General features: G+C 43.9%; 1 protein-coding gene across 2 annotated transcripts; it reads left to right on the top strand.

Annotated features, from left to right (window-relative positions):
• The first annotated feature begins 610 nt into the window (after positions 1–610).
• CAPSL (calcyphosine like) lies at positions 611–14514 on the top strand. 2 transcript variants are annotated; one of them, XM_035310567.1, is made up of 5 exons: positions 611–907; positions 4824–4960; positions 6475–6652; positions 7471–7680; positions 9960–10061. In XM_035310567.1, the coding sequence occupies exons 2-5, from the start codon at positions 4824–4826 to the stop codon at positions 10059–10061; spliced, it is 627 nt and encodes a 208-aa protein (XP_035166458.1). In that variant the 5' UTR covers positions 611–907. The 2 variants fall into 2 exon arrangements, with proteins under 2 accessions (XP_035166458.1, XP_035166457.1); XM_035310566.1 differs by lacking the exon at positions 611–907 and adding an exon at positions 14352–14514 and having other exon boundaries at positions 9960–10063.
• The last annotated feature ends 1194 nt before the right edge of the window (positions 14515–15708 follow it).

Below are 15708 nucleotides of genomic sequence, written 5' to 3'. Positions count from 1 at the left end.
AAGTCTTATATACCCCAATTTCTTACCCAAGTGCTACACTATGTCGCTTATAATGCTTGTGACCTTTTGCAGGCAGAGTCGTTAATAGCTGTGTCTAGACAGAGAGAAATTTTCCTTCATCAGATGGGTGTTTAACCTTTTTCAGTTTTCTGCAAATGAGCGTCATCTCAGCATCTCCCCAGAGGCTCTTGCTGCAGGCCAGTCTCCCAAACGATAATTAATCAGCACGAAAAAAAATATATATATAAAAAAAATGCCAGCGACTTGTTTATTGTGAAACATAACTGTCAGGCTATTAATTACTTTTTCCTATTGTGCTTCAAGTAAAGGACTAAACCAACAAGTCTTTTCAGCCCTATCAACTACGGAGCAGAGAAACATGTCATCAAAATTCGCCACCCGCGGTGCCGCTGCAGCACCCTCCTGTGGGCATTGCCAGGCGTCTGGGTGAGAGGCAGCACAAGGGGTCCCCCATTCCTACATCACACCCACAGGTGCAAGATGTCCCCTCTACAGCCTGCCTAGGCAGAGAGGAGAAAGAAGGCTACTGTTTAAAATCACGTTAAATAATAGGACGCTTGCAACCCAGCGGCAGTCACCCGGGGAAGCAGCGTAATTGCAGGTTGGGCCAGCCGCAGCCACCAGTGTCACCCTGGAGACCAGCTGGTAAACGCCAGGCCTCCCAAAAAGGGGGAGGCAAGGCGGCCGGGAAAGTAAACAAGTAAAACGAGGTGGATGAGGAAGCTCTGCAGTGAGCCCGGCACTGCCCACGGCCCTGCATCGCCTCTCCTTGCCACCCGTCTGGGTCTGGGCAGCAGCCTGAGAGCAGCCGTGGCACCAAGCCGTACTGGCCCCCGAAACCTCCCTGCTCCCAGGTGGAAACCCCAGGTGCAGGATAGCATTGCAGGTAAAGGATTTTCTCTTCCATTTGCTGGCTCACAATGAGCTTCTCTCACCAGTTGAGCTTGGGGCTTGGCCATGAGCAGTTTGTTTTATATACATATATATGTATCATCACACATATATATATAAATGTGATGAATAGCAATGCCCCCCCCCTGCCAGAACGGAGCCAAGTGCTGCTGGGGATGGGGGAGAGGCAAAGGGGAGGCTGCAGGACACAGAAGGGTTGGTGGGACTGGGAAGCCCAATTTTTTGTGAGATGTTAAGGTGGTCGCTAAACACCCATCCAATTTTCATGCTTGTAATAATTTAATGAAATTGTTAGGAATAAAAACCAAATACATGCAATTGGTTTAGGCCACTTAAATAGATCGACAGACTCTGAGATCTTTTGCTCAGGTGTGGTGTGTGACTTAGAAGTTTGGCCAGGATAGGCACTTTCAGAGCTGAGAATAATCCACAGATTGATGTGGTCTTATGTCTGCCACACCTGGGTGTTTCTCAGGAAAATCAGGCCTGGATCTTCCAAGGAGGCTCTTGGGCTCAGCTGAAGGATAATGTATAAACAAACAATACTGAATCAGAGCACAGTTTAGGTTAAATCTGCCTCTTTCTAGGTTTAAGCCTCAGGCTTAAAGGGATGCAAGGAGATTTGGGTGATGAACAGTTTGATATTTTTCTGAAAAAAAATAAAAATAAAAAAATTCAGGTTTAATTTCTGGTAAGAAATGTAATCATTGCTGTTCAGCTCACACAACACAGCATCGCCCATGGAAACAAACAATGCTGGAACTCAGGGTGCTGTAATTGCTTGTAGTCCAGCCTGCAAGGCAGAGCAAGGCTCTCCCGTGTTCAATTAAATTAACCAGCCCCTTTTTCATTTCACAGCAGGAGACATCTGATGATCTTGGAAGAGGTATAAGAATTATAAACATGTAAAATTACAGACCTGTTGGTCTAGGTGTCCATCACCCTAAATTGTACTGCTGTTATGTAATCTGAAGGATTTTATTTTTTTTTAAATTTATTTTAACTGGGATTTGTCCTAGCAAGAATGTTGTTTAAACAGCTAGTGGGACTTCCTGCACTGATAGCTGATTTTTACCATTTTTCCAAGATCACATCTTGCTTCATTGTTTGTGGGCTCTGTAACTCCTGTCCTTTCAAAGACGGAGATCAGATCCTGCTGCTAACAAATAACGAAAGGATTTTGCCACTCATTTCTAGTAGAGACATAATCAGGTATTGCACTTTCTCAGTATTTCATAGGACAGTCTGCAGAAAGAGAGTTGCTTGGAAAAAGCAGCATATATGGAAAGTAAAATGAAAGAAAAGAGAGAGCTTGTGAATCACTGTGAATTCTCCATCTTCGCTATGATGCAGAATTTGTTTTCTTAAAACATTTCTTAAAATAATCTTTTATCAGCCTTGGAAGTGTTTATCTTTAGCTTACAGCAGTTGTCAACAGAAATAGGGAAGTGATAGACATACTAGTGTGGACCAGGCTCATATGTTCTGGGGTTTATATTTTAATGCTTTTCTTTATTTACTGCACGTATAGCAAGGATTTTCAAATATACTCTGTTGTGTGACATACGGAGCCAGGTCATGTTTAAGAGGCTTTAATGTAATGTGTCACTTAAGGGTAATGTCTTTATGAACTATAATTGCTGAGTTTGATATCACAGCATGGTGTTGGTTGATTTTATTATTGAACATTTTAGAGAATGTAGATTCTCAAAGACCAGCAGAGTTATTGACTGTTAGTGTTTTTAACCATTATGCGTAGAGATAAAAAATGGAATTATTGCTGCCTATGGCATTAGTAAGATTATAAGAATGCTTTGTTCCACCTCAGAAAGAATATTGACAAAATATTGGAAAAAGTCAGGAACAACAGCAGAATTATTTAACATCTGGAAATTGATTTTGTAGCAAGAGTTCTAAGCTCTGTCTAATTGCTTAGCCAAAGAGTGCTTTAAGGAGCCTTCAAATGTTTGCATCTGGACAAATTTTTAACAGGTGTAGCCCTTTAATCTAGTAAAAGAAAATATAACATCATCTAGTGATGGGGAAATTTCAGACTGGAAGCAAAGGAGATATTTTTAAATGATTCAATACTGGTACAATTTAGTCTAGAGGTGGCACGTTCTTGCCTAGAAATGCTTTTACGTGCAGAAGCAAATTATGTACTTGCTGCAGAGATAATTGACAATTGGCCAGTTTCAGTGGCTTTTATGGAGCTATAGGAGATTATAATAGATATCATATTAGATGGTCCCTCTCTAGCCTCAATTCATCAGTCTTACTGCAATGATTATTTGATGTGCATTGCAGTATACGGGAAATGCCTGCACTGAGCCTGAGGCAGAGGGCTACTAAAGTCTTTATATGGTGTTTTTGTGTAGATTTTTTCAGTGTGCAATGGAAATGAATTATCTCATCATTTGTCTCAGATTATGTTTGCATAGTATTTATGTATCTAAATATAATATAATACAAAGGCATACTACACACTGCTGATGAATGCATGAATGTTTATGCACACTGTATATAGATATATATACATAATATATACAAGCTATAGTATATAAATACAGAATGAAGATACAAATTGCACAGTACTTATATAATCTCACTGTATTTTATATTCTTGGCAGCTAAAAAATTCCCCTTAAGGACAGGTCATTGTCTGCAGAAAACATTTTTGACTGCTGACCTCACATAGCTGGAAGGCTTCTTGGTCACTCATTTATGAGCTCCTGGGATAACTTTGCCCATCCTGGCTGAAGCAAAAGCTGACAATGATCTCTTTTCTCCCACACTGATTTCTACATTACGCTAGCACTGAAAACAATTTTGGGGGACAAAGACATTCTGTCTTCACATTTCTCCCAAGCTCAGCTGGTGTGGTCTGAAGTGTTTGCAAAAGCCAGCACACATAAAAACAACAAGCAGCCATAGCCAATGCCCTGTAGACAGGAGTGGAGTAGTTAAGGTGAAAAAGTTTAATCCCCAGTTTCTCAGAAATTTTCTAACTGCTTCAGTTCAATGACACCAAGATTTGAAGTGTGGTGGGCACCCATGATGCCTCACAGAGCTGCCCACCTTCCACATCTCCCCTCCCCTGGGCATCCTCAGCAGAGAGCACTGGGCCCAGGCAGGCCTCTGCCATGACTCATCCAGGCCCTTCCACAGCTCTCCCACACCATGGCCTCCTCCTGTGATGCTTTAAAGGCTGGAAGACATTTTGGGAACCGTCTTCATGATCTGCAGGCCCAGCAGCCAGGCTATGCATAGCAGTCCTGGTCTTGAGCTGCTTCCCTGCTCAGACATGAGGATGGGGACCTAAGCTTACAAGTGTCTTCATTGCCCACACATCCTTTCCCCAGCATCAGCATGGGAAACAATAAACAGACAAGAAGTAAGCCCTCAACCAGGACAATTTTTGCTGTCACCACTTTTCCTGTTTGGGAACACTAAGCTGGCAAGGCTGAGGAGGCTCAGTGGGGCTGCTGGAGGTACAGCAGCAGCAGTGCTCTCCCAGCTGTGTCCAACAGCTTTCAGTGTGTTTGTACAAGGTAGGCAAGCAAAATCATACCCACATTTCCAAATTTCATCTGCGTTAAGGCAGCAATGTGGTTGTCTGAGCTCTCTTTTCAGGTATGGTGGCCCATGAAGCGCAGGTCAAAGCAATTATTTTCACTCTAAGAAAAGAAAACGTTCAGTTCCTCTGTCAATTTCCTCTTCTGAGAAAAAGATATAATGAAAAGGAAATACAGGGTGAAAAGGAGTCCTCCTGAAAGAATTGCAAACACCTCACAAGTGAGGGATTTAGGATGCTGTATTTACTAAAGCAGGCTTCAGTACACTGTGTTTTGTGTATGAATCCACATTGTCTGAGAGTTTTGGTCTTTCAGATGCCAGGCACAGCAAGGCATGATCGAGAGATGGCAATCCAGGCCAAAAGAAACCTGTCTAAAACCACTGACCCTGTAGAAAGACTTCGACTGAAGTGCTTAGCAAGGGGATCTGCAGGCATCAAAGGACTTGGCAGGTGAGTCCAAGAAGTCAAATCCAGTGTTCGACCTAACAGTTTTAGTTGCAGGAGGCTCCAACCATAAGTAGCGAAAGGGTGGTTATGGGGAAAAGAGATGGAGGCTCTTTCTAGGGTGTCCAGTGATGATGAGGTGAGAGTCAGTGTCCGTAAGCTGATGTGAAAGAAATTCCAGCTGAGTATGTGGAAAATCTGTTTCACCCTGAGCATGACTAAACATTGGAAGATATTGCAGAACCTCTATCTTTGGAGGTTTTCATATACCAGCTGGCCGAATCACTGAGCAACCTGGCTTAGCTTTGAATTTAACACTGCTTTGAGGGAAAAGTTGCATTAAACACATCCAGAGTTCATGTTTAACCTAAATTATTCTGTATTTCTTAATGTAAAGATCCAAAACCAGCTTTTGGTTGAAATTCTGGCCCCACTGAGTTGTGCAGTAGGAATCCCCACTACTCTTATCGATCATGGCTGTGCTTTGCACTCCTTGTGCTGTTGTCTAGACCTGAAAAGCACAGTACCCCTCCCTGATATCTTGTTTACAAGTGGCAAAGCAAGTCCTCAAGAATCTTTGAACTAGATCCAGGGAAGGAATTCATGTTCATTCAACTCACTCTTTAGCTGCCTGTGCTCAAAGTTTTGGTCCTTCAAACTTTCCACCCAACTGCCAACTGTGCCAGGAAAGGTTTGAATTTAATTTTTCATTTTTGCCACAGGTACTCCTTAACCATTTATTTACCCATGCCTGGAGAAAAACATGGCATTTCAGTCAGCAGCAGTCTGAGCAGGGAGTAGAACCTGTGTTTCCCACATCTGATGCAAATGCCACAACCCACAGAGCCTGTTTGGGGAGACAGGACTCACCTGCTCATCTGGTGAAGGACTAAGGACCATGAGTCCCTCAGAGGAAGGTTCTTCCCCAAGACCTGAAACAAGAACTCCTGCCAGGGAGAAATGAAGAATGTAAAACATCTCTCTCCCCTTGGTATTTTCTGCAATTAACTTAAGTGCCTTGATACTAGGGATTTTGTTGTTCTTTGGGGTGTGACTCCCCTTGTGTGATGGTCTGTCAGCTGCCCAGTACATGGGGAGCACACAAGCTTCTTCTGAAATCACACTCAGAGTGTGGGGCACCCCACCCCAGGAAGGGGGATCCGGGCCATGCCCTGGAAACCCTCCCTGTCTTCCTTAGCCATAGAGGGATCCCAGATGACTGGCTGCAACTTCATCGGTCTGCACAACTCTTAGACAGCTCAATAGGTAATGAATAGCAAGACTCCTTCAGTTAAGGTAGCCTTCACGTCATTTAACTTCAGCTTCAGGCACACAATCTAAGCAGGTCATCTCTGCTGTTGACAGTTTTTTTTTTTTTTTTTTTTTTTTTTCTCAGAAGACTGTGCAAGGGGGAAACGTTATCTCAGTAAGGTGGCCCTGTTCTCAAGCACCTTGCTAAACCTCTGCAGCATCCTTTAAATTCTCCTTTCTATTCTCCTCAAATTGCACATTTTCCACAGAGTATTTCGGATTATGGATGATGACAACAGCAGGACCCTTGATTTCAAAGAATTTGTGAAAGGATTAAATGATTATGCTATGATGATAGACAAGGAAGAAGCACAAGAGATTTTCCGGATATTTGATAAAGATGGCAGTGGAACAATTGATTTTGATGAATTTCTTGTTACACTGAGAGTAAGTCTGGGAATTTATGTTATTACTGCATTAAATGGAGAAAGAGCCCTAATTTGCCATTAGCTAAACTTCAGTACTAGTGAAACAATATTGTTTTGCACCTAAGAAACTAGCAAAATCTATAGCTGTACTTACAATGTCTGTAACTCTTGAGAAGTTAAAATATTCCATTTCCATCTTAATATGCTAAAGGGAAAAAAATCACCCCAAATAACTCCTCTGTGGATGAGAAAGCTCAGAACCTTACATGTCCTTGCAATTGATTGGCAAAATTTAATAGTCCTAGTAAAGATATGGTTGTGATGGATTTTTATGAATTGCTATCTTGATTTAGGTACCTCAGTTCCTATGTAACAGTTCAGGTACCTATGTAGTTTAGCCCATTAATGTCACTTCTCTGTCCTTCATCTTATATTTCCTCATAGCGTGAGCTAGTCCACTGGGGGCTTTCTCTAATAGACCACAGCATGACAGATCCTGGTTGGAGCCTCTGCTCTGCTCGAGTCACAGCAACTGAGAAAGAAAATAATTAGTGCTTGCTGATGACAGAAATATTTTAAATTGGTAGAATAGAAGTGTTTGAGAAGTCTTTTTTCTCTTTTTGTCCATTTACAATCCTATCAATAGACACTAATGAGACTCTACCACACCACTTTTTGGTGATATAATGTCCTTCCTATGTCACAGACAGTGTAGACTATCAGCACTTTGTTGTCCTATGTGCCTTAAACTCACTTTACTATTAACAAGAGCAGTTACATGAATTTTGAACTGGGCATTTATGGAAATGAATTGAATCTGCTGATATTTCTTTACAGCCTCCCATGTCAAATGCCAGAAAAGAGATCATCATGCAGGCATTTAGGAAGTTAGATAAAACTGGAGACGGTGTCATCACGATAGAAGACTTACGGGGAGTGTATAATGCAAAACACCATCCCAAGTACCAAAACGGAGACTGGACAGAAGATCAGGTTTTTAGGGCCTTTCTGGATAATTTTGATTCACCCTATGACAAAGATGGGAAGGTAAGTGAAACATCTGATGTCAGGCCATGAAGCCACCAGATGACTCACAATTTAAATTAATTTATTAAATGAGAAGATGATTCTAGTACCTATCCTGCAATTGCATCATATATATGGGGTACAGTAAAACATATGCATAACCTCTGTGTAAGACTGCTAGTGCAGTTTGCTTAGGCATTGACAGGCAAAGAGCAGGAGGTGCAAAGGTAATCATGAGACTGCATTTATGGGCTTGTAGCCTATATGGATCTTCTTTTACATGTTACTCAAACTCTGTCTTTAACCTAGCCCACTCAATTGCTAATTTTCAAAATCTGTGTAAATTGGAGAATTTTTTTACTTCTTAGGAGAATAAAAAACAGGATCCAGCTCAAAAGCAGGTTCCCTAATATGTGAAATACTTTCAGTTAGCGTTTCTCTAGTGGTCATAATCTCTGAGATGCTTTACTTGGAAGTCAATCTGTAATAGAGATGGACTTATCCACAGGATGTTAGAGGGACAGTGATGTTTGAGCAGAGCAGAGGGAAAGCCAAGAGCTGTGGCTGGAGGGCTGTGAGGGGGCAGCCAGAGGGACCCAGGGCTGCCACCAGATGTGTCCCCCTGGAGCTACCAGCTGGGGCAGGACTAGGAGGCCTTCCTTCACTCTGCAGTGCAGGTACAAAGCCTGAGCACCCTCTGTGTTGGACTTCTCATGCATTCAGTTCATAACTATCTCTGAGCCAAGCATGCTTCTTTTCCCCTCATTATGTGTCTGCAGAGTTCTTTGGTCTGATCTTCCACGTATCTGACCAACACTAAGTGACCTTTGCTGTTCATGTGTCAATATTCTTGGTCCAAGCTTTGCAAAATAACAAACTAGATAAGGTTTCATCAACTCTTTATGCAATGTCTGTAACATTTCACTGTCTCTTCACAAATAGTCTTAGGCTGCACCTGGGCAACTGCACTGCACTGGTGACACCTGCCTGTCTAATGACTGGCTAAAACACCCGAAGTCTCCACTTGTTTTGTTTCCAACAGGCATGTTCTCAGTTTGGTAGAGAAGTAATTGTTTTTATTTCTCTAGGGCATGACTTTGCACTTAGTAGAGCTGAGTTTCATCCCTTTCTCTGCTGTGTCATCCTGAGAAGTACTGGTTGTGTGAGTTGTCCCTTTTCTGCAGCAGTGATGATGTCTAGCAAACCTCAGCAAAATTTTTCATTTTTTTGCCAAGGTCATAAATGAATGCGTTAAAAAAGATGAGCCCCCAGAATGATTCGTGACAAGCTGAATGCCTCTGATTGGCCTCATCAATGCCTTGCTCCTAATAAATGCTACAGTGTTTGAATTTACAGAAAAGTTACCACTCACCTCTTGTTCAGCAATCCTGACACTAGCTCACCAGACTGTGGTTTCTTCTGAGAACTGCCTCTGACTTTTCCTATGCTGGAATCAGGGGTCACTAATGGCCATGCTATGAACAGAAGACGCCTAAAATGCTTTTAGATAAAATGCCTCATAGCTAAGTATCTGCTAGACAGGTACTCTTCATCATGATCTTGCTGGGTGCCTCTGAAATAGGCAGGGTCAGTGAAGCTTGTAATCAGGTCGTAATGGTAGGACAGGCTGTAGAGTTCCCTTCTCCCATTTTTCATTTGCTTAGCTTGCAAATGCACAATATTATAGGAGCAAATATTTTCCTGTGTGATGTTTTATTTGAAGAATAACATATATGGTTCAAGAGCTAAGGTATCACAAGAGACATGTACTATTTTCATCATCAAATACCTATTAAAGATACTCAGAAACTCTTTGGTATTTGAAAGAATTTTTGCTTCTTTAAGTGAGACCTGTTAGGGCACTGATATTTTCTCTCTGGTAAAGAGGTATAAAGCTCATATCTGTCTCTGGGTTGCACCAGGAACCCCATCCACTGGTATTAATGATATTGCAAATAGACAGAGGATAGCACTCCTGAAAAAAAATAAAAATAAAAATATTTGCCTTCCTGGACAGCATTGACTTTAAGTTCAGATCAGGATAAGATTAGTTTAACTCTGCAGGTTTAATTTCCATCCAAGTCTTCTTGGAGGACAAGAGCTCTTATTTCTGGTAAAGTGAACTCTGTGCATTTTCACTGTCTTTGTTCTTCCTGTTGGGTTCCTTTTCACTTACAACAATGCGAAATAGCAGGTGTTAAGTTTCATTTAGAGTTTTTCTCAATGTGTGGTTTTGGCTTACTATAACATGAAAAAAAAAATAATGGTTCATTTTGCTATTTTAAATCCTTCTGTCTCAGGTCACAACAGAAGAATTCATGAACTACTATGCAGGAGTCAGCGCCTCAATAGACACTGATGTCTATTTTATCGTCATGATGAAGAACGCTTGGAAACTCTGATTGTATGATTAAAGGAACAAGACTTCACTTTCACCTTTTGTAGGTTCCCATGATTAAGTGTATGCACAACAACACTCTAATTTTCCATAATAGCAGCTTCCAGTAACTGTGCCAATTACAGTCTTACAGTCAATCTACAGAAATAATTCCCAGATGCTTTGGCAGTCTCAGCCTCAGGGGATTGGTAGCATAACCGGAGAGCAGATCTGGCATCCAGCCACTCAGCAGATCTAACCCTTTTCTCCCTGCATCCCTGACATGTCTTTTCTTCTCTGAGACAAGCTGTTCTTCTCTTCTCAGACATCCACAGCAGGTCACCGTGACTCTTAAACGTATCCCCCTCCAGCACTAGATACAGCTCCGTGGGACAGAAGACACAAGAGGAGGAAAATAAATGTTCAGGAAGGGTGATGGTCTGGGGCAGGCTGCTAGGAACAAGAGAGAGTGCCCCAGGGGGTAACAGGGGTGGGCTAAAGGGTCATGTACCCCTCTCGCCTGCAGCACTGCAGCATCTCCTGGCTTCTTGTGTCTCACCCACGGGACAGAGCCACTGCCCAAGTGCTCAGCTTGGTGCTGGGAACACGTGAGTTCCCAGTGCTGGGAGGCTGGAGAGAGAAACAAACCAAGCAGGGGAGGATGGATCAATATAAAAGCCAAAGACTCTTTAGAGCCCTGTTTTTTCCACAGCTTACAACTCAAGGTTTGTCAGCATGCAGGCATCTTTTTTTGCGCATGCCTTGCTTCAAACCTCTGTGGGCCTGCTTATTGCTTTTCTCCCCACTTTGGTTTCTTTCTTTTTGTACTCTGAAACCATCTCACTAATGGTTTTCTTTAAATGGCATACGTGTGTTACAGTATTTTCTTCTCTCTGTTCCTGGAACATTTACCAGTAGGGTAGCTGTTGTCTGTATACACTGACACCGAAAGTTGCTTGCTGCTTTTTCTGCTTTTCGTATTTGTATTGGTTTATGACTGAGCTATGTCTTCAGGGAACTTTCTGGGAACTCAGGAACTTGTAATTTTCTTGTCTGGTCATCTTCTGTTTCTGGTGCTGAAGAAAGGGTGGGAACACATCCTTCTCCTTGCTGCTCCTGGCCACACCAATGAGACTGTCAGTTCTGAGATGTGCTGTCTTCTACCCATGCAGAGAGTGGGGAAATGGCACAACAAGGAAACTTAAAAAAATACTAATAAGGAGGGGGAGGGGAGGGCAAAATATCTAGTTATTCCTCTCTTGATTCCTTTTTCTTTTGTCTTCTTTCCATTTCTTTCACAATGTCCTGATTTTCCCTGAGAGAGAGTTGCTGTAGCAAAGAGTAAATGGCTTGTGCATGGCAGTGTTTGCTCCATTTCAAACTAGCAGCCAGCTAAAAGCAGTGTAGACTCGCAGACTGTACTTTCAGATGAATTTGACTGATGAAGTCTCTGCCTGTGCTTAATATGGACTGTTTGTGTGTGCAAGGATGTATTACACTAATCAAACACAACGAATCATAGAAATCATTAAGGTTGGAGAAGACCTCCAAGATCATCTGGTCCAACCATCCCCCTACTACCACTGTCACCCACTAAGCCATGTCCCTGAACACCACATCCAGCCTTTCCTAAAACACCCCCAGGATGGTGACTCCAGCACCTCCCTTGGCAACCCGTTCCAAGGCCTGACTGCTGTTAGTTTGAGCACTGCAGTCCCGAGTGCTTGTAGCTCCAGTCCTGTGCAAACTCTGCTTTTGTTTTTTCCAGCCATGACCTCAGTGCAAGCAATAGCTGTTTGAAATTCCTTAGTAAATGCTGTGCAAGCTCAATTATTGTCTTTGATCTGTGAGCCTCTAGAAATTTGCATACTGGCTAACAGTGTAAACTGGTGGAAGGAGTTTTTTTGTGATTACCATTGATTGTAAGAGGAGTCTTACTGAGATGCTACTGAGGTGCCAACCATAGCTTATACGAAAAACAAACTTGCTGCAAATAGAGGCTTTGCATATCCTGGCAGCTTGTGTGCAATCCATTTCTTTTTCATTTACTAATTGGCTCCAGAACAGGGTATCATGTTAGCTATCTTCTAAGTTTCATCTAAAAAGAAAGCAATGGTAATGGATGGCAGGCATCACAAAATGAAGTGATTTCCTTCTGACATGCTAGTTCATGGTTTCAGACGCCACAAGTAATCTGTTGTGCTGATGTTTAATCAAGGGCAGTGGAAATTTAAATCTACATAGCTGCAACTCCTAACCAGTTTGTCTTCTCGGTACCAACCCTTTCCAATTTTACTTAATCTCCAAAGCAATAAACATTTCTAGAGGGGAGGATTAACTGGGAGGACGAACAACGGAGTCAAACAGCAGAACTGGAAATGACAAAGCATTTTTAAAGCCAGCAGAAGCTTCACTACCAGCCTCAGGCAGCCTTTGGTTTAGCCTCTGATGTTGGCCTGAGGGTGGGAGCCAGGGGAGCTCAAGGCCCTCATGCTGGTGGCAGGGCTCAGTGACCATCCCATGGGCTCCTCACTCTGCCCAGCTGCTGCCATGTCACCCATGGAGCACACTCCTCAGCATCTCCAGGAGGACGTTTTTCATGATTACATTGCTTCAAAACTCTGAGCCGTCCTTCAAGCCCTCACTATCCCTCTCTGCTAGGGCTGCTACACTGCCAGCCAGGAGAGCCACAAACGAAGCTTGAGTGCCCGTGCTCAGCCTCAGGCTGCTGTGTGCTGGGTACAGAGCTGGCAGATGCTGGAGATAGACCTCAGTGCAGGCTGTCCTGCCAGCCCGTGGTTGCAGAGCGCACACGGCAGATGCTGGGAGATAGGTGGCAGTGCACGTGACCGTATCTGGTGCTGCCATCAAGATTGTCAGATCTTGGTTGGTACTTCACGCTCAAACATTTTATTTCTTCTTTCTGATTGTGCAACAGATGCTAAACAGGATGGCATAAACCATAGGAACATCTGAGTCTGCAGGGCTGTGGGGCAACACCAGCGGTGAAGGTTTTGGCTCCAGCCTTGATGCAAAAATGCTGTCTGACCCATCTGGTCCTTCAGAGAGGGAAAGGACTCCCCCCTACCTCTACCTGGGCCATCAGAGTATCTCTGTGACTGCCCCAAACTGGCACAAGGTGGGGGGAGAGGCAGGGCACAGCCTCTCCCTTCAGCATGGTCCCAGGAAAGGAAAGGCTGCTCCTGCAACAGCCAGTACTTCATGTTGATTTTGCCTCTAGTGTGGTTTTGTGGGTTTGTATTTTTGTTCCTGGAGCGGAACTTTTTGACTTGATCTGGTCCAGAGTTGTTTGGTTCATGTTTCTCTCCTGCAGCAAGAATTTTTGGTTCAAGCAACCAAGTTTTGATGCAAGCCTCTCTCACTCTTGTAATCGGGCCACGGGGTGCGCTCACTGAGCCAGTTCGCTTAGCTGGTCCCCTGGCAGAAAGCTGTGGTGGCAGGGGCAGATGGAAGCGGCTGAGGTTTTTGCAGATGAAACCAGCTGTGCACATTGCTAAATGAAAGCCAGCGAGGCAGTGGCTGCACAGCCCTGCCCCAAAGCCTCGCTGCTGCGTGGGCAGAGCGGAGCTGTGCCACCCCACAGCTGGGCTTGCGCCTCCGCCGGCACCAGCTGACGGAAGGGGCCAGCCCGCTGGGTTTGGGCTGGTTTTAATACTGACCTCCGTGCTGGGAGCAGCAGCATGCTCAGCTTTCCATGGCAAACCACAAAATGCTGAGAGCAGCCCGATGCCGTGACCAACTGGCCACTTTCTGTGACTTTTGCTATGATTGCAGCTCCTCCAGAGGAACTGACCTTATGGCATAGACTTACTAGTTGAGACAGTCCCGCCAATGGATTTCTGCTTTGTTTCTCATTTTTAATTAATATATATATATATACACACACATATATATATCTTTACTAACATATGGAGCTTTTTACATTGATCTCGTGGTGGTTGTAGTATTGGAATACTCTAATTTCATTGTGGCATCTAAGTCACGCAGTCAATGTTTAGCAATAACCAGAATAACTTGTCTTACGTTCAGTTTGCCAGCACATAACATCTCTGTCTCCAAACACACCAAGCTCAATACACTGACCTCAGAGTTATTGGAATAAACAAAGTGTCAGAGCTTGCTGGGGCAGCACATCCTGATGTCAGATCAGGACAACCTGATGAAAAAGTCAGACTTCTCTGAAAGAGGCTAAAGATTTTTCTGCAAAACATGGGAACGTGTTACATAAACACCTTGCTCTGGGCTACAGTCTGCAGCCATCACACTTTTTTAACTCTGTTTTTCTCATTCCTAGGTTACTAAAGATGAATTTTTGAACTACTACTCTGGAGTTAGTGCCTCAGTGGACAGCGATGCCTACTTCGTTTTAATGATGCAGAAATCCTGGAAACTCTGAGTTTTGCTTTTGTTTGCCCCAACTTGTTTGGAAGCAGAGGCTATAAAGATGTGAAACGCTGTTTAGTTTGTTGCGGGTTTGTTTTTTCCCCCGTTCCTCCCTGCAGAAGCACTTTCTGAGCTGCGTGGTGGGGCGGCATCAGTGGTGTCCCAGCGCTGGACACTTCCACGTGGCTTCACGTTTCAACAGGTGGCGCCTAAAAGCCAAGGAACAGCCAAGCCTTGGTGAAATCTGGAGTTGGCTGGGTGAGACAAGGGATGGAGCCTCTCTAAAAAGGAGCATCGTCACTTGTTTTCTTCTGTGTTGGTGTATTAGATTTGTTTTGCCAATGTCCTGTTACACACAGCAGTGCTGATTTGGGACTCTTCATGATCACATTACTAAGGAACCCTTTGACCCCAAAATAATGCTTCATGGAAGAAGTCTCCTTTATGTTTCATTTCAGCTGGTTAGAAAAGATAGCTTCAGGAACCCGCAACCAAAGTGAGAACTCGCTCAAGCCCAGAGCACAGTGAGCACAACACCACTGCTATTCACTGCCGCAATGCAGCCTCACTGTACAAACGCAGGCAAGAAACGCTTCTGCTGGGAAGCCCAGAAGGAGCCGAGCCCCTGCCTTGCAGACATACCCCCAGCATCCTCATGCCCCTTCCTACCGGGGGTAGCTTCACACTTGGCTTCTGCTGCTTCCTTTTGCCCCGTGTTAAGCCAGATGACCCTGCATGGGTGGCTGGCCACCCTGTGGCATGCGGCATTGTCTCAGAGGTACAGAGCAGATCCCAAACCCAAGTATCACAGTGGGAGAGGGCGTGGGATTGCCACACAGGTCAGGAGGTCCTGGTCCCCAGCCTGACGTGGGCAGGGAGCCCTCTGAGAACATCAGGGCCCACCTGGAGGAGATTTGTCCTTTCCTGCTGCGAGGCAAAGGCGTCTTTGCCTCACTGTTTATCTCATGGCCCGGACTTTATGGCACATCACTTGCATTTAATCTCTCCTTCACCCTGACAGAAATGGTCCCCATGCTTAGCACCTTACAAGCAGCATTTTTATGTGCTTTATTGCCATTTTCAATGAAGATGCACAAGAGAAGGAGATCTGGTAAACAAACTAATAAACCCAGCAGGGGACAATTACCGTCCTGAGAGATAATTAACATTTTTCGGCATCATTAAAATTAGTCTATGACTGTATTAGACCTGACAAAAGACTTATTTTATTTCAGGGGTGATAATATGAGTGGCATTAGGAGATGTTT

This window comes from Oxyura jamaicensis, chromosome Z, assembly GCF_011077185.1.
Source record: "Oxyura jamaicensis isolate SHBP4307 breed ruddy duck chromosome Z, BPBGC_Ojam_1.0, whole genome shotgun sequence".
In the NCBI taxonomy this organism is placed as follows: Eukaryota; Metazoa; Chordata; class Aves; order Anseriformes; family Anatidae; genus Oxyura; species Oxyura jamaicensis.
The sequence above is the reverse complement of the archived record's forward strand: the minus strand, read 5'-3'. Positions and strand labels throughout refer to the sequence as shown.

Coding starts and splice junctions, on each gene's coding strand:
- CAPSL (XM_035310566.1), top strand. CDS start 4,824: ATGCCAGGCACAGCAAGGCATGATCGAGAGATGGCAATCCAGGCCAAA. Junction 6,653..7,470: donor AATTTCTTGTTACACTGAGA/GTAAGTCTGGGA, acceptor ATTTCTTTACAG/CCTCCCATGTCAAATGCCAG. Junction 7,681..9,959: donor CCTATGACAAAGATGGGAAG/GTAAGTGAAACA, acceptor CTTCTGTCTCAG/GTCACAACAGAAGAATTCAT.